General features: G+C 40.7%; 1 protein-coding gene across 8 annotated transcripts in view; it reads left to right on the forward strand.

Annotated features, from left to right (window-relative positions):
• The window catches only part of Unc13c (unc-13 homolog C), a 435,177-nt gene that overhangs the window by 371,841 nt on the left and 43,743 nt on the right, over positions 1–19,593 (forward strand). For all 8 annotated transcript variants that reach the window (XM_028865275.2, XM_028865283.2, XM_028865248.2 and 5 more), the window contains 4 exons: positions 1,030–1,118; positions 7,818–7,967; positions 13,605–13,728; positions 16,786–16,842. In XM_028865275.2, coding sequence (XP_028721108.1) covers positions 1,030–1,118; positions 7,818–7,967; positions 13,605–13,728; positions 16,786–16,842 — 420 coding nt within the window. The remainder of the gene's footprint in view (positions 1–1,029; positions 1,119–7,817; positions 7,968–13,604; positions 13,729–16,785; positions 16,843–19,593) is intronic.

The following is a 19,593-nucleotide window of genomic DNA, read 5'->3' on the forward strand; positions in this document are numbered from 1 at the left end:
CCAATGGGATAAACTCCTCTAGATGGTAAATTCCATGTTGATCTTTTGATGTCATTGCAAAAATGAATTCTTTAAATAAAAAAAAATAGTGCAGATCTTTGAATCTCACCCCACCCAGGTTACACAGGATACCCTGAAAGAAAAGTCAGACCAATGGTCTCCAAAGAAACACAAGGGGTTGGGGGACTGGTTTGTCCTACGGCTTGAAATTCTAAAGTTGAAAAAATATACATAAACACCCCCGGTAATACATGGCACAACACAGGCTTAGCAGCCCTCAAGTCTGAAATACAAAATGCTCCAAATGTGGAGGTTGTGTGTGTGTGTGTGTGTGTGTGTGTGTGTGTGTGTGTGTGTGTCTGTGTGTGTCTGTGTGTGTGTCTGTGTGTGTCTGTGTCTGTGTGTCCTATTGGTTCTCAAAAAGTTTTACATTTGAAACATCTCAGGTTTCAGGTTTAAACAACAATTGTGAAGTGAGAAAACTCTAGACTAAGACTCCAAGGTCAGAAAACCTCTGAAATCTGAAAGACTTCTGCCCCTGGTATTTCAGACTAGAGATACTCAGCCTATTCTCAAAAGTTAACTTTTTATTGAATATTACTTTAATGTACCTATTTATTTACAGCTATATTGAAGACTGAAATACATTTTGAATCAAAGCATATTTTCCCCTAGCATATATAATCTATAATCTAGCATATTAGGTTTCACAAATTATGAAATTATCATGTTCTGGGGAATATTGTTGCCATGCTTTGCATCCCATCACGGTAACCAAGAACAGCTTTGCCTCTAGCTTTTACCTCATTCAGCATGTTATGTGAATCAATCAATATTCTCTCCTATGAGAATCCTTACTGGTTTCTTCAGTTTCCTAAGCTTTTGCATTTTAAGGGAAAAAATGGAGAGAAAAAAGTATGTCTTTATTGTTTAGGGTTGCCATATTGCAAGCACAATGCTTCTAAGAGAAGTAGGTATGAGCTTCTTTCTTAAAACTCCCAAGTGATGTCATTTGTGGTCTCTCTGCAGCTAGACCCTGAAGCCAGCACTATTCTAAAAGAACTTCAAATTAAACTCAACGGGGTTCTGGATGAGCTCAGCGTCACTTACGGAGAAAGGTAAGCAGCCTAATTAGCTATCTGACTGTACCAGGTTTCATCTGTAATGATCACTAGTTTTGCTTCAGGACCCGGTCTAGGCATCACCTCCTCTGAAAAGTCTTTTGTGACCCCAGGATCCAAGAGTGATGCCTTGCTGACTGATGTCTGTGCATCCTTCACTTTGGTCGTGCTCGCCACACCCAGCCCCAGGCTTTGATGTACTCATTTATTTCCCTCGCTTTCCTCTAAGGGCAGAAATCTTAGTTCATAATGGTTCACAGTGACAGTGTGCTCTAGAGAGCAGGGATTTGTGGAGACAAAGGCCAGATGGAGGGAAGAGGGAAAAGAAGCATGCATTGTTCTACTCAAGCCTTGCCTGTCACTATCCTCAGAAGAGCGATACCCAGCTCCATAACTGGTTACATCAGCACTACTTAGGGTTCATGGTCCCAACTACCTTATGAACAAAAGCTTAGAAACTATGGGCATCTATATTTTTAAAAGTCAACTTGCCTCATCTATGGCATGTTTCTAAAGAATGAGAACTTACCTAGGTGAACTTTATTCTATCCCTCTATGAGAGAGCAACCATTTTACTATCAATTATTAAAACAGGTGTAAATTAAATATATCTTTGAAGAGGTTCATTAATTTAGTATAAAAATTGTTTTAAATATTAGTTCAATAAATGTTTGCTTATCAGTTTAAACTATGCATTCAGTTTCTCAATGGGGTGTAAAATTATCCTTAGGACAAAAGCTTCCTATTTGAATACTCCTCATCTTCTATTGGGTTCCAGAAAAACAAATGATTTATAAACATTTGGTGATTACTAAGGCCATATTAATGAGAAAGACCAAAGGGACTCTGGAAGCACCGTATCTCTCAATGTCAGAATGAAGCACAGTAAAGCCCCAGACTTAGAGTTCCCTTGATTACCACAGGTATATTCTCAGTTCCTTTAAGCTGAACAGTGTTGTCTTGATGGAGTCTTTCTTCACAGCTCAGACACAGAGCTGGGGCACCCTGGCTCTGTGGAGCCTAGGACATTTGTTCTCCCTCTGCTCTGCCTTGAGCTCAGCATATTGCGCCTGTGCTGTGTTGCTAGTGACCTTCACGAGCCTGCTGACTCAGCCTGACTGTTCATCAGCAAGATGGAGGCTCTCTCTACCTTGAGTTTGAATGGCAGGAATTGTTTCAGAGATGTGGGGCTCGGTTGCTCTGACTTGAGATGACAGTGGTGGGGTTTTGGCTTGGTCCTGTCAGGCTTGCCTCCATTCCAGCTGTGAATTAATGTGTTAACCAAAGAAAAATGTTAAAGAAAAAATGCAAAGGGGGGAAAAAAAGAAGTTGCCTTCAGTTACAAAAAGCAGCAAAAAATTACTTAGCAAAGTTCAAGGAAGGAAAAAAAAGTCTAATAAAGTGAGACCAGCTTATAACTTTATTGGAAATAAGATAGCTAAACAGAGCAGAAACTAATGCTTTACTCTTACATTTGTTTCTGTAAATTGTCTAAATCCTCTTGATGAGAAATTTTTGAATTTGTGTTTTAAGAGAGAGGAAGGCTGAATATATTAGCGAGATTTATCATCCCATTGATGCTCCAAAGACTAAATTATGTACTCAGATTTGGGAAAATCAAGACAAACTTTGGCTATGAGGGAAAGATTGGTGTTAGCAGGGCTGTAGAAGTACATTATTTTTACAAGATTAAGTTTGAGGACAGTTTATTAGAGTTTAAGAGAAAAACCCCAGGGAAGGCAAGCTGGAAATCCCAGCAGCTACCTGGAGAAGGTATAGAAACTTGGAAGTCAGCCATGTGGTGGGACGCATAAGGAAGACCAAAATGTTAGGGACGTGTGCTTAGAGCAGAAACAGGAAGAAGAAAGGAAAAGTTGTGCTTTTCTGGGTAATTACTTGGGAAACGGAAGCTGTACTGCTGCAGCCTCACAAGCTACTGTGTGGGAAATGCTGCTGTGAAGGAAACTAAACTGTCAGTTTTTCATCTTGTCTCATTAGCATGGCTTACTGTGATCTCACCTTCCTCAAGGGTGGTCTCACCTTCCTGGGAGTGATCTCACCTTCCTCAAGGGTGGTCTCACCTTCCTGGGAGTGATCTCACCTTCCTCAGGGGTGGTCTCACCTTCCTGGGAGTGATCTCACCTTCCTCAGGGGTGGTCTCACCTTCCTTGGGGTGACCTCACCTTCCTCAGGAATGGTCTCACTTTCCTTGGGGCTGGAGGGTAGGATGGAATCACCTTCCTCAGGGTTGGTCTCACCTTCCTCAGGGGTGGTCTCACCTCCCTGACAGTGGTCCTTTAAGCCAAGTCACTGACCCTGCCTGCCCAACTAGAATGTTAGCTCTCCACCCAGGCTGGAAATTTCTTCCTCTTGACCAGAATAAAATAGGGTTTTTTCCCTTAATAAGTCTTTACAGCTACTGTGTCATCCCCTGAAACAGAATATCATATATTTTAACCTACATACCAAAACTCACAGCTGCCCAGGACCAATCTTTGATTATTTTAAAAAATATCAGATCAAATTGAGTTTCGCTAAGGTCATTTATGTTCTTGAAGTAAACAGGCTGCTTGCCTTGTAAGAAGAAAAATTATTCTATGCTGTTGCTATGATACATCACACACAGGTGGGTGGGAAGTCCATGGCAAGCAGCATGATCATGTCACAAAGTCAGTCTGGAGAACTACGTGAGCCTGCTCCTTTTTCCTCTGAGGAGCTGAGGCTGGAGCCTTACAAATAAGTGAAGAACTCAGTCCAAAAGCTAATTGCAGTTCATGTCATTAAAAATCTTAGGCCATTCTCAGTACCTTCGACTGTTAGGTTGGCTTTGTGATAAAGCCAAGATGGAGGCAAACCCCAGTCAGAAGCCTTTCATGGGCTCGTGGCATGTTTCCAGATCACCTGCCTCCTCCACAGACCAAGTGACTTCATGTCAGTGATAAATGGTCTAAAAGGTTCAAACTTGTGCCCCTTAAATTTCTGCTTACACACACATTGTCCACTTCTTTCTTTACTGGAACTGTTAGTGCCAGAAGCTGGCTGGATTAGGTGTAAATAATTCAAGGCTGTTTCTTAGGCATTCTTGCAGGGAGAGGGGTGTTGGTTCCTTGGGTGCCCAAGAAGACTGCTGTCATTATTCACTGGTTCTATTTTTAGTCAAACTGGTGAATAATGTCTTTTACAAACAAAAATGAATAGATAAAGAGAAGACCTGGTATAAGGTGAATTCACTAAGAATGGGTACAGAAGAGTTTTCAAATGAAATTATGGTTTGATTTATGATAGACTCATGCAAAAGTAGAATGTCTTTGTCCATCCACACCATGAACTCTTCCTTCAGATGCCCAGTCTCACAACCTGGCTGCTGATTAAGTTCACAGTCTAAATCTTCCCAGGAGCCTGCTTCTCACACATCTGAAACATCAATTCCGTGTGCTTTGCTCAGCCCATCCCTTCCCTTGCTGTACTGACTTGAGAATCAGGGCAAGGAAAGATAAGTACTTTAGACATGGCTATAGCCAGGAAGACCATTGATGGGGCTGTGGGCAGTCAGTCAAGTAGGCATTTCTAATATTGCTTGTATTCTATCCTTATTATTATCTCAAATATCTGTGACTATTCCCCTAGGATATACACATGGCCTTAAAGATACATGACTGCCCTATTTCTTCCCCCTTCTTTGTAGATACCAAAGGCCAACAACAGATCTAGCCACACGAAAGCTAATTGGTGGGGTTTTGAATTGATCAAGATGAGAGCCTGGAGGAGGTTATTCCAATGTAATATAAACAGACACTAAAGGAGCCACATCCATAGTGAACAGGATCCAAATACAGATGTCAGCTATGGGATGGTGCTACAAATAGTAAAGACGCCCAAAGAGAAGCCTGGACCCAAAGACAAATAAAGACTAGCATAATGGTGTACATAGACCCTGACCTTGAGATATTTAGAGTTACAAACCAAGTGTTTATAAACCCACTACTAGAAGGTCAGGAAAAGAAAAAAATACACAAATTATCTAATTTTAAATCTACTGAATGCTTACTTTCTTTAGTAAAACCAAAACTTTTAAAAAAAATTTATATACTTCATAGCATACTAAAATATTTCCACATTGCTAAAATTAAGGGAAGGTCTCATGTGCTGTAGGGACAAGTAGTATCTATTTTGTTCATTTGTGTGTTCTGAACACTTGAAACCATGATTGACACATAGTATGCATTTATTAAATATTTTTAAATACTCCATGTAACTCAGGTATTCCGTGTAACTCAGACAGCAAGCAATATAGAGCAAAGCCACAAACCTCTATACAAAATGTGAGGAATTGATGCATTTGTAACCTCTCAGATAACATGACCTGTGTCATCACTCTGTCAGGAGAGAAGAATGGGGCTGAGTTGATTTTGATGTTGAGGGCCATGTCCCCCCACCCAACTCTCCACCCTGGCCCTCCTCATTACCACCCAGTAATTGAGCATTTCCCAAGCTTTTGTCTCCTAAGTAATTTTTCCACACCTCAATGCATTTGTATTCCAATTATCCCTATTGGCAAAAGCATCTTAGTAATGACTCACAAGCATAGCCACCATTATAAATTCCCCCTTGACCATCTCAGGTGGAGGCCACCAGCATTGATGCTGGAGATCTAGGGAATGAATAGAAACTGTACAATAAAAAGGTGACTCTTCTGGGCTGTTTCAACCCTTAGTGAAGAGAAAAGAGGCAAGCAGAAGAAGATAACTCCAGGGGTACATTCAACCAATACTCACTTCTTAACAGCTCGGTTGTGGTGTCATTGACATATAAAACCTGTATACATTCAAGGCATACAACTTGATATTTCTGCATAATGTAGAATTATAAAGTCATTACCACCTTCTGCCTAACTCACATGTCTGTCACATCTTCAGGAGTGCCATTTGTTTGTGTCAAAAACCCAATTTAAGATCTCTTCTCATATTTTTGTCTGTAGAATACAATATTTTAAATTATTGTCCCAATGCCTCCTGAACCAACTACTTTGTACCAGGCATAGCAGTTTGTGCCATCATGTGTGGCTAGGTTCTTGCTCTGTAAGAATTTATACTTAGTAAGAATAATAGGTTGTAGCTAGAGTTTTCCTGCCTGGCCCACAGTCAAGACAAATCTTTGTCACCCGCCAGTCCCACAGACGCTCAGACCCAACCAAGTAAACACAGAGACTTATATTGCTTACAAACTGTATGGCCGTGGCAGGCCTCTTGCCAACTGTTCCTATATCTTAAATTAATCCATTTCCATAAATCTATACCTTGCCATGTGGCTTGTGGCTTACCAGCATCTTCACATTCTGCTTATCCTGGCGGCGGCTGGCTGTGACTCCTTCTGCCTTCCTGTTCTTTCTTTTCTCCTCTCTGTTAGTCCCGCCTATACTTCCTGCCTAGCCACTGGCCAATCAGTGTTTTATTTATTGATCAATCAGAGCAACACATTTGCCATACAGAACATCCCACAGCAATAGGAAGGACTCTGCAGAGGTAACTACTGGGATGTGCCTCAGGCAAATGGAACACCAGGGATGCCATAAGAATTTCCATGGAGGATGAACCCTAATGGTGACCATAAGATTTCAGGGTTATCTCAGACCCAGGAGTTCCAAGAGCCTCAGGGATGCTATTATGCCTGGACTGCCACAAAGATCAGAGAATACTGGCAAGTAATGACTCCCTGAAGTCACCCACAAGCCTCCATTGTCTGTTGTCATCCTTGAAATGTTTTCAGAGTTTTATCTAACTGACTTTGGAAGCTACTGAAAGCTTGTAACATAGGCGGCAATACTGGTCTCTCCTGCAAAAGGACCTGTCAGGACTTGGACAAAGTGACGGTTGGTCAAGTCAGCACAGTTTGGAGCTTGTGAGTTCTCAGATTTAAGGACACTTTGTGCATGTTTGTGGTTGTTCAGGTGTTGTTGGAAGGAACCCAGACTTCCACAAGGACAGGTTACACACACAGGTTAATGAAGTGGTATGTAGTATAGGCTGTGCTCCAGGGCTACACGTGGATTTGAAACCAGATGCAGTCATCAAGAAAAGTGCTCTTGGGCCAGAGATTAAGTTTTTGAGAATCGCGAAATATATCTAGATAGAGCAGAGTTCAATTCGAATTCCACATGAATAGTGAGTAATTTTTAATATCATTTTATCCCAAATAGTAGAATGAACACAAAAATATTTACTATCTGAAATTCAACTTTAATGGGCACTTCATGCTTTTTCTTTAATGACTGTGAGAACCCTAGATAGTAATTATCAGCCAATTGGAAAGGAGTTGCTGGAAAGACTGGAGAAGCAAAGAGGGTGAGGAGTTTACAGAAAGAGGGGGAGGATGGGTCCCAATACTCACGGTTTCTCTAGAGCAGCCATTTCTCCAAATGCACTTAAGAGCACAGCTGCTGTTGTAACTGGAGATGGCAGATGAATGAACAGCCAGTTGCATTGACACCCTCGCTTCCGAAGAGCATCCCTGTTGTCTGCTTTGCACACTGAGTCTCAAAGTATGTGTTTGTGACAACCAAAGGTGCTGGTTTCAGCCTGCAAACAGACCAGGAAGGAAACCCATCCCGCTTGAAATGGTTCGGTCCCCTTGAAGTAGAATTCAGACTCGGGCAACGTTGTTGACTTCTTGTCCACAGTTTATGTTCTTTATTTCCAGTTTCCAACTTGTAATTGAAGAGTGTATAAAGCAGATGGGCATTGAGCTAAATCAAATGAGAGCAAATGGAACCAGCACAGCAAATAAGAACAGTGCAGCGATGGACGCAGAGATTGTTCTGAGACCACTCATGGACTTCTTGGATAAAACGTAAGGCCCACATTAACCTTTCCTCAGCCCTGAGTTCCTAAATGTGACTGATAAGGCTTTAGGGGTAGTTTTGGTTTTCTATGTATAAGGTGACTTTAAAAGAACTTCTGGGGAGATGGATCAATAAATAAAATATTTCTCAGACGAGCACGAGGACTAGGATTTGATCCCCAGCATCCATGTCAAAAAGCCAAAAGAGATGGTTCATGGGTTAAGAGGACACACTGCTCCTGCAGAGGACCTGGGTTTGGTTTCCAGCACCCACACTGAGAAACTCACAACTGCCTATAACTCCAGCTTCTGGGATCCTCTTCTGGTCTCTGTAGGAAACTAGGCTCACATGCACACACCCATATATAGATACATGCAGAGGCACATAATTAAAAAAAATAAATCTTTTTTAAAAAGCAGCCACTGGACATAATGGTATATACTTTTAATCCCAGTGCTGGAGATGCAGAGACAGGTGGATCCCTGGCTCTCACCTACCAGTCAGCCTACCATACTTAATGAGCTTCCAGCCAGTGAGAGACTCTGTCTCAAAAACAAAGGTGGGTAGATTCTGAGGAATGACATCCTGAGACTGACATCTAGTCTTCTCATGCACTCAACACATGTGCACAATCACCTACACACACACACACACACACACACACACAAACATGCACACACATATGCACACATGCACACTCACACACATAGATATATGCATACAAAAAAGAGCAGCACTCTTTTAATTTGTTATTCTTTGTATGAGCAAGAAAAAATGAGAGAAAAGCAGTATTGGTGGCTGAGGGAGCTGCCATTCCGAAGCAGAGAAAGGCTTCAAAGTTCCTGTTCCTCAGATGGTACATTGTTTTCCATTCTTTGGGCATGAAGACCAAATTGGATCCAGAATATCTGATTTCTCTTGAGAAACCTGCGGGAGAAGAAAATAGCACATGTGTGAATACAGCGACTTCAGCAAAGCCTGACATAATCGATGCCCACCTGCCCAACCCATCTCGAATCACTGGAAAGCATTAAGAAGAAGGCCCAAGCCCCCAGTGCCTGTGAGGTCACAGTCATCTCTCCAGGGAGTCGGGTGGCACGGGGTGTTCTTAACAAAAAGCCTCTGCTTGGTTTGCTGGCTGCTTGGTGTGTCTGTTTTGTTTCCTTCCTATCTTACGTTCAAAGGTTCTGATTTAGTAAGTTTGCAGTAGGCCCAAGGCAACACTATTTTAAAATATATTTATAACTCAGAACCACTTATTTTAACAACTAGATACATGATTCTATAAATGGGCATACCAGCTGAACTTCCCTAAGTCAAAGTTCTCAAACCTGAAAATTCTAGGATCTGAGCCCCAGTTCAAGGTTTCCAGGCTGGGGAGGCAGTTCTGTGGCACAGACTTTTCTACAAGGTGTCAGGCCCTGGGTTTGCTCCCCAGCACTGGAGAAAAAAAGATTAGGATTTTGAAGCATTTTGGATTCCTATCATTTTTTTTGCCTTAACAATACAAATATTTCAAAACTCCCCAAATTCAAAATTTAGAGATAGTTGTGCTTGGAGACATTCCAAATGGGGTACAGCCGAGCTTTGCTCAGAACCAGAACTTGGGGTGGACAAGAGAAACAAATATTAACTTTGAATGCATATGAAAGATCCACACCATATGTGGTAGTTTATATACATTATCTAGTTTATAGTTGTCACAAATTAACAAGAGGATAAAAAATAAAAAGTGAGATCAAGCTAAGCAGGAATGAGTAGGTGGCGCCTCTTCTACACGTCCATGGCATCTTCCTTAACTCCATTTCCCTTTGGTGATAATCTGATATAAGACAGGTGTTCTTGTTGAGTTAATTTCAGTATTTGGTAGAAAAATTAAGTCTCACTCCCTGTTCTCTGTGGGTAAAAATATTGTGGAAGATTGTTCGATGGTAATATAGTGTGCAGAAGATAAATAGGCAGGTGGGTGTATAGGAAAGAAGATAACAAGGAAGGAAATGGAGATGATAAAGGAAAGGAAAAAGGGACTTTTCTTCGTATTTTTAGTTTCTTAGTGCAGAAGTTTATCTGCTAAATGTCCCCTTGGAATGTATTTTGCTATGTAGCTCTTCTCTGACAATACAGAGTTCAGTCCCTACAAACACTAGCATTTGGTTACTGAATACAATGGCTATAGCCAACAGGACCGAGCAATCCTGATTCTCTTACTCCTCATATGAGATTCCTTTACTTTTCAGAAGGCAAATTAATGGGTTTAGTCATCATTTTTTTTCACTATTAAAACCCTTTGCTTTAATTACTCTGCAACCAAAAGTTATAAAGTATATGGAAGATCTAGGTAATTCTGGTAATTACCAATAGGCTAGCTGAGTAATTTTTGCATCTATATTACCATTTATAAAATTCAAGAATGGAAAAAGGGAGTTCACTCTTATTTTTAATACGTTTAGATGAGTTTATTCTTTTAAAATATTTATTTTGTGTGTATGAGTATTTACCTGCGTGTGTGTATATGTACCATGGGCATGCAAAGCCCATGGAAGCCAGAAGAAGACATCAGATCTCCTGGAACTGTAGTTCCAGACAGTTGTGAGCTGCTGTGTAGGTGGTGAAAATCAAACCTTAGGTGCCCTAGAAAAGCCATCAATGCACCTAACCACTGAGCCACATTTCCATCACCTATTTTACATGCTTAATATTCCACCTGTAATTATACTGGATTATATCACCCTATATGGCATTCCTTATCATTCCTAGCAAGATAAGATTGTGTATAATAATGTCAGAAAGGAGTTACAACCTTTCAAAATACGTGAGAATTATTTAACAATAATTTAAGAGAGAGAAAGTTACATGAAACATGAAAAGTTGAAGAGGTTCTCTGGGCTCATTCAGAATGTGCAACCTTAAAGCCACTGGTTAGAGGATATACTGAGTAGTTTTATGTCAACTTGACACAAGCTGAAGTCTTCTGAGAGGAGGGAACCTCAGTTAAGAAAATGCCACCCTAAGATTGGGATGTAGGCAAGCCTTAGAGCATTTTCTTAATTAGTGATTGATGTAGGAGGGCACAGCCTATTATGGGTGGTACCATCCCTGGGCTGGCAGTTCTGTGTTCTATAAGAAAGCAGGCTGAGCAAGCCATGAGGAACAAACCAGTAAGTAGCACCCCTCCATGGCCTCTGTCTCAGCTCCTGCCTCCGGGTTCCTGCCCTGCTTGAGTTCCTGCCCTGACTTCCTTGAATGATGAACTGTGATGTGGAAGTATAAGCCAAATAAACCCTTTCCTCCCTGGTTGCTTGGGTCATGGTGTTTCATCACAGTAATAGAAACAGTGGTGAAGACAGAGGAGATACTTCAGAGTGAAACACTGATTCTGCTTTCAAGGTGCTGAGAATTTTAGAAGAGGGAAAAAAAGAAATGTACATAAACACATATAAAAAGGGACAGAGTGACAGCCTTTTCAGAGTAAGAATTTCATTTGAGCTAGGTCTTTAAAGGTGGGTAGGATCTAAATGAATACAGATGGGAACAGGCACTACAGGGGTAGAGAAACTTGACTGTGTAAGTTTCCATGAAAGGTAGGATCAGCTATATAATGAAAAATCCCCATTGCCGATTATACACATGGCATTTGAAAACTGTCTGCTTAATTGGTTCTATATCCAGCCACTCTAGATAGTTCAAGTCACAAAATCTATGTTTTATGGCTTGTGTTATGAAGTTGGCTAAGTCTGACTGCATTAAGGAGGCAGTTACTGGATTCATCCTTTGGTTTCTATTATTTAAAGCAAACAGTGGAGACCTGAAAGTCTTCTAGGTCATTTTGAGAAAATCCCTGTAGGAATCACATTGTACTAGACTATGCCTCTATAAATAAAACATGTCTTAACATTTCGCTTTCTCTCTGAGATCCAAGCACTTCCTAAAATGGGCTATACGCTCCATTTCCAACTAGCAGAGACCTACAAAGAGCTACAAGCATGCCACTGGTTTCCTTCACTTCTTCTTTGGTTCCAATCTAATCAAGATGAGTTAGCATGCCCAGTGCATGAGTTAACCACACAGAACAGCATCAGTTCTTCAGCCTTTTGAGGCTGAAAATTCTAAATCCGTAGCAAAATGGGCTCCTGCTGTGCTTAGAGTATCTCTGAAGATGTGCAGTACCCTGTGTGCTTAGTCCTTCAATATCTAGACACTCAGTGCTGACTGGCTGGAGATGCATCCCTGGACACCAGACTCCAAACTCACCCAACAGGGGATGTTTACAAGTTCATTGCATTTCTATATAAAATAGAACTAGGAGAAATATTTCAATAGGAACATATATTTAGGAATCTCCCTGTTTGTATCAATTTTAATCTGTTAATCAAATGTCATTTATTCTTCATTGTCCATGTCTTCTCGTATGTAAAATGTTCAATTCTGCCCATAAGAACCATTACCAGTGTTATTTCTGAGCCCAAAAGCACTATGGGAAGTCAAGGAGCTGCCGTAAAATGCATGCCCTATGTCAGCCGTCACTGTATCAGGGTCAAATCACCACCACTAAAGGGGTCTCATTGAGCCCAGAATCATAGGGTAGGATATTTTCATTACTGTCTCCCTCTTCTCTGGGCCTTCATAAATGAGGACATTCATGATGGGTGGTACATGATGCTGAAAGATGCACCTGACTTAGAAAACCCAGCCCGACTATGTCTCACTCACTAGCTTCCCTGCTTTGGACACATCTCTAAATCTCTCTGAGCCTGCGTTTTATTTCTAAACTGAGCACAATCAGCTATAAACTATGTACAAATTAGTCTCATAGAAAGGGTGTGTACAGCATTACACAAATACCAGAAAGTGATACTCCTAATCGCACATAAGGAAAGCTTAGAAGACATAATTTGCCTGTTTGTGTTAGCAAACTCAGGATCCTGGATGAATTGAAAGATGTGTGTGTCACATTGTCATATTGGCTCACAGCCCAGGAATGGCGGCAGCAAATCCTGGTGAGGATATGGGAAAAGGGAACCCTTGCTTACACTCCTATGGTGAAAATACAGATTATCTGAAAATAAGGATAGAAAGGTCTTCAAAATATAAAAAGAAAAAAGAAAAGTAGATTTGCATGTGGTCCAGCTATACCAGGTATGTTCCAGAACATATCTGAGAGATTCCTAGTCAGCATGCCAGAGGGGTATGTAGGTATCTGTATTTGTTATAGCACCATCCATCACAGCCAAGTTATAGAACCAGCCCGGGTGTCTGGCAACAGATGACTGGGGAAGAACATGTGGCATCCATGGAAACACACACAATGAAGTTTTATTCATCAGTAAAAAGGAAATCTTCTACTTGTAGGGAAATGGATGCAATGATTTTTTCCCCTGGTTCCATGTTCCACCAGATAAACAGGATAATGCAATGTAGAACATGACTAAATATATTTATATACTATGTAAAATTATATATTATACATTTTCCATAATTATATAAATATATAATATTTTTCCCATAAATGAGATCTCGTTTTTGGAAGTCGTAAGGGGACTGTTGAAGGATTCCAGTGTTAGTGGCAAATGTCGATATCTCATCAACCTTGTAGTCTGGTACATGGGTGAGACTCAAGAACGAATGTGCATCTAATCTTGTTTCAGGTTAAGTCTTTCAGCAAAAATCTGTGAGAAAACGGTCCTGAAGCGAGTTCTGAAGGAACTCTGGAAGCTAGTTCTTAACAAGATAGAGAAGCAGATTGTTCTCCCTCCGCTGACAGACCAAACAGTAAGTACCTACAGTGTTCCATCCCACACTCAGCATCCTATGTGATGACCTTTCATTCAAATGAATAATTTGGGTCCAGATGAATATGAATTAAATCCATTTGGAGAAGGTTTTTCTTGGTATATAAAATTTTAACAGTGCTTGATCAAAGAACATTTTTTCTATCTAAGTCAATTTTTAAAAAATAAAAGTAGCATTCTAAATTCATATTTAATTATCATTTTAAAATTCATCTCTTAATAAAAAATAAGTCAAGGGGTCTGGAGATGTGGCTCACTTGGTAGAGCACTTGCCGAGTATGTATAGAGCCCTGGGTTCTATTCCCAGCTCTGCATGAGTTAGGTGCAGTGGGGCATACCTCTAATTCTAGCTCTGTGGAGGCAGACACAGGAGGATCAGAAGTTCAAGGTCATCCTTGGCTACATAGGGAATTCGAGGGAGGAGGGAAGAAGGGAAGGAGGGCAGGCCTAACTTTAATTTGTAAGGCTATCTAGTTATGTGCATATTTTAATTTATATTTAACATAACATAATAAGAACAATACTTTCTATATAATAGTATATATAATTTAATTTTACTGCAAATCCACAGAGAACAGGCTGTGGTTGAAATGCAGCTAGCCACCATGCTTCTTAAATGTTACAGCTTAAAAAAGAAGGTCTGTCCAGTGCAGTCATATTGAATTTTTTTTCACCTCTCCTTTCAACTTTCATCTGTTGCCTCCCCGCTTGGAGGTTAATAGAGGAGATGGCTTTCTGTGGATATGAAGGGCTTGATTGCATCATGCGCAGGAAAACAAAAAAAAGAAACCAGAAAGATCAGTCGGCGGTAGAGCTGGACAATGATCAAGTAACCACACAGGGCAGGCTTTTCAGTTCACACACGCTGAACCAAGCATTAAAAATAAAAAATAAAAATGAAAAAAAAAGCTATCATTTGGGGTAATTGATTTTTTTTGTATGTGTGACTAAGGAAGAGAAATGGATGCAAATAATGAGTGATTATAAAGTACACTAAAACACATATCAACACCATTAATCATGCATGCTTGGTCCTTAGGCATCCAATAATGGTGTATATGCAGAAAATATTTTTCTTATAAGGTGAGCTGAGATGTAAGATAAAGATGTTTTTGTTGACTTAACTCCTAGCCATGAATGTATAGTTTCTTCATTTAGAGCCTGCATCTGTAGATAGCCAAATCGCATATGAATATTGAAAGATGTAGTGGGTAGCCATTCCAGCTTTGACCTGGAAGTTCCAACCCCCATTGAGGCTTCGGTAATGGTCACGCCTACAAGGTGGGGCTGAGAGAGGAGAAGTCTTATTCTGCTCTAATAACTAGTATATTTAATAATGCCACGATGCAAATAGCTTTGATGGTCTTGGTCAGCAGGGGAGTGATAACAGCGGGGTGGTGTCTATATATGTTTCCCATAAGCAGAAACGTGGGAGAAGCTCTCTGTAGCTCCTGCATAGACTTGTTTCAAAGAGAACCAGATACGGAGACCCCTCCATGTAGAAGGATGCACCCAGAAGGGAGCCGATGTATGGCAGACTATCCTCTGCTGTGCTTGGAAAACCACTTCACAAGTACAGCCTTAGCTGCAGCCAAGCCCACAACTGGTCTTGGACATTTATTGGTTTCTTTTACATTTTAATCACACACACCCCAAGACAGCCATCACCCACACTTCAACTTGTCCAAGTGATCTCTTAAAGTAACATTAAAAAAAAATCTATTCATTATATCTGTGTGTGCCTTTGTGGAATCAAAATACAGTTTTGGGGAGTTAGTTCTCTCCTCCATTAGTTCATGGTTCATGGGGGTCAAACTTGGATCATCAGGCATGATGACAACTGCCTTTATGTGCTGAACTAGCTCACTGGCCCACGGTTATTTTTAATGGTTCTTTGGTGAAAATTTTCTTGGGCTCAGGTTATCATGTCCACTGTTACTTTCTACATGAGGGCCACTACACTGTGCAGTTTTGAAGAATATCGGGTTTTTGAGAATGTACACGTAATGTTACATTAGAAACACCATACGTCGCATTTCATTTTCTAGACAAAGTCTTTCCTGGGCAAGTGTATGATGATTTCAAGGCTCCCTAGCACTGACGTCTGCAAGTGTGAAACTGTTTCATTCTATCATCCATGACCAAATAGCACTAGGCACTATACTTCACACTGGAAATAAGAAGAATAGCAGAAAAATAACAGCAACAGAAAAAAAAAAATGAGTGACAGTTCCTGTTCCCTGTGACCATGAACTCTGCAATGGGAAAAATATATAGAGGATAGTTGAGAATACCCTATTTCCTCACTGGGACTTTATTCCCAGCTGCTAGTGAATTTGGCCAAACTTGGTAGTTTTCCAGTCACATATACCGGCAGACCCGCCACTGCTCTGGATGTGCTAATCCAGTAATGTCCATATTGACTGTTGCTGTTGTTTGTTTGTTGTCCAGGACCCAGATGTTCTAAGGGAACCAGGAATTGAGAAGGTGTTGGGGAGGTCTCTGACAGATGCTCTGGATGTGCTAATCCAGTAATGTCCATATTGACTGTTGCTGTTGTTTGTTTGTTGTCCAGGACCCAGATGTTCTAAGGGAACCAGGAGTTGAGAAGGTGTTGGGGAGGTCTCTGACAGATGCCACACCATTTCAGGAAGAACATCCCTACTTTCTGCAGCCTTATATCTTAAGATTGTACACACATACATTCGGGAGAGTAGGATGAGGGGAGTGCCTCTGTAGAAAATAATTCGAGTTTTATCCATACGCTTCATGGAACTGATTACCTGTGCTGCAACTGGTTCCATAACCCAGACTTAGCACACTCAGAAGTGGGGCACGATGCTGATGATTGGCATGCGGCCAGCCTTGCCAGATAATCTCTTGTTCCATCTTTAGAATAGATCCATTATGCGCATCTGACATAAAACCCAAAATACCATAATGGAAATTTAAAAAAAGACTCTACTTTAATCGTGAACTCTACTACTGAGGATCTGGTGACCTGACCCTCCTTTTCTTTTTCTCTGTGTGTTTCCAGGGGCCTCAGATGATTTTCATTGCAGCTAAAGATCTCGGTCAGTTATCCAAACTGAAGGTAAGGAGCTTGAGGAAACTGGTTGGCCTGAAGTGAGTGACCTAACTCTGCAAATGCTGCCCTCCTCCTAGGAATGGCACCTAGCGTAGCAGGATGTGAAAGCACGCCCATCTGTGACCATACTTTTGCTTGAAGAGAGGGAGGAGGGAGTGTGGGGTCAGAGACATCATAGGAAAACCCAAAGAAAAGGCTTGCCTGGCTCATGGGAACTCACAGAGTCTGAACCAACAAGCAGGAAGCCTGCATGGTACCGACCTAGTCCTCTGAATACATGTGACAGTTGAGTAGCTTGGTCTATTTGTGGGATTCCTGGCAATGGAAGCAGGCCTGCCCCTGGTGCTTTGCCTGGCTCTTGGGAACCCATGCCTCATGCTGGACTGCCTTGCCCAGCTGGAATACAGGGGGAGGTGCTTGGTCCTATGGCAGCTTGATATACCATGCTGTGCTGAAGTCCATGGGAGACCTGCCCCTTTCTGAGCGAATACAGAGGAGGGGTGGATCGAGGGGAGATGGAGGGGAAGAGAGAGGGGAGGCTGGGGTCAAGATGTAAAATAAATAAATTAAATTTTTAAAAAGTTTCTAACTTTAAAGATTGGAGAAGTGACTCGATGGTTAAAAGCACTAGATGCTCTTGCAGAGGACCTGGATTCAATTCTCAGCACCCTTAAGGTGGTTCACACTTACCTGTAACTCCAGTTCTGGGGAATATGATGCCCTCTTCTGGCCCCTATAAGCACTGCACATATGTGGTACACAGACACACATACATATCCTCATACATATAAAGTAAAAATAAATAATTTGTTTAAAAAATTATAATTTTAGAAGCAAGTAAGAGGACATATTTGCTTTACTACATTGAACATGCTTTGAATAAAGGCAAAATGTAATACTGCATAGAGCCAGCAAAACCTGTAAAAGTCTTGAAGTGAAGAAACACAATAAAGGAAAATGAAATTCATCAAAAAGGACCTTAAACTCTCAAATATGTTCACCTCTCCATTGCAAGTGAGAATTTATTTACAAAATAATCTTGCCCTTAATTATCACTTGGGATACACAAGCTTTTGAATATCTGTAGGATACAAATTTCTCTGGTTAAAACACATGTTGCTTCTATTCTGTTCCAACCTTCTAGAATCTAGTTCAAGATGAGCTCCAGAAATGGAAAGTGGGTTTAATTTTTTTTCTAAACTATGTCCCATAAGCTAAACACTTAGCTTCCCAGTTTATAAATGTACTATTTTTAAAACTCAGAAAAAATTAATACTTGATCCTTAGAATTGTGGTGTACATCATGCCACCTCCCACATTGCCTCCAGCTGGTAGCTTAGAGATAAGCCTCATGGGTATTGTTTTATATCACAACACCAAGAAAAGATAATCAGCTTGCATAATTATTTACTGGTATAAAACACATGCTTCTAATTTCAGTATCCTAATGTTATCATCTACATTACATCTTAAAAACATATAACCATAACCTAAAATTGCTTCCCACAAGTGCTCAGTGCTGTGAATGGTTAAGACAGAATATGTAAAGTAGATGCCAGTGCTAAGCTGTTGTTTAGAATATTGGTTCTTTCTCTCTTTATCATTTTTATTTAGCACACTGGGATTTCTGGACACTACCTTGAATTTAGATTAATAGGGGTCTAAAGTTTCTCATATAAAACCATGAAGATGAAAAAGTTTAAATCTCATTACAAAAGAAATTCCGCTAACCATGTGTCCAGCTTCTATGTATTTTGAACACACTCTGTTGCCCAAGTTTCTGTTTTCCGAGTAGAGTGTTATATTGGCTCTGTTTGCTTCAAGTGATAGAAAGGCCATGTAGTATAAACAGAGAGTGAAGTTGTTATGTGAGATCTGATGGACCAAGCTGACTCTGGTTCCCATGACTGCTTGATCAGGGATTCTAACCATGTTCCATGACCTTGTAATTCATCATCTCTCAGCTCTACACTTCTCTGATTGATGGGTCACCTGAGCAAACTATCTTTTTGATAATTAGATAGCTGTCTTTGCTCTAACATCCTTTGAACTTCAGATCTCGTAAAAATGAAACAAAATCAACAACATTTAAAAAAAAAAAAAAAAAAAGAGCCGAGCGGTGGTGGCGCACACCTTTAATCCCAGCACTCAGGAGGCAGAGCCAGGCGGATCTCTATGAGTTTGAGGCCAACCTGGGCTACCAAGTGAGTTCCAGGAAAGGCACAAAGCTACACAGAGAAACCCTGTCTCAAAAAAAAAAAAAAAAAAAAACAAAAAAAAACAAAAAAAAAACAAAAAAAAAACGCCTTTCCAACTCTGTATTGGGAATCCCAGTAAAGTCTACTGATGTATGACTTCACCACTGGTTCTGAGGAAATGTCTACCCTAGTTGTTTTGGCCTGAGAAATGGTATGGGTAAGTTAGCTTAACTCATATATCAGACCCTAAGCTGGAAATGCAGTGGACCTGTCCAAACCTTATCTACTCTGTTTAAAATGTAGATTGGATCCCCAGAGAGGCTGTGTGCCTTCTGGATGGGAAGATAGGGTGCATAGAATGGAAAACAAATCCTTTGTAGGCCCCCAATCATTTGCATTTTGGTGAATACTCTTAATTACCAAAGAAGAACTATAGATAAGGATTATTACATCAACATTGCGGTAACATGAAGAACTATAGCAATGAGCGGAAACTCGGTCCCATGTCTTACTGCTCCGTTACTGGCCTTTCTATAGCTCCTCTACAGTCTTATGCAAA

The sequence above is a fragment of the Peromyscus leucopus genome, chromosome 14, assembly GCF_004664715.2.
Source record: "Peromyscus leucopus breed LL Stock chromosome 14, UCI_PerLeu_2.1, whole genome shotgun sequence".
NCBI lineage: Eukaryota > Metazoa > Chordata > Mammalia > Rodentia > Cricetidae > Peromyscus > Peromyscus leucopus.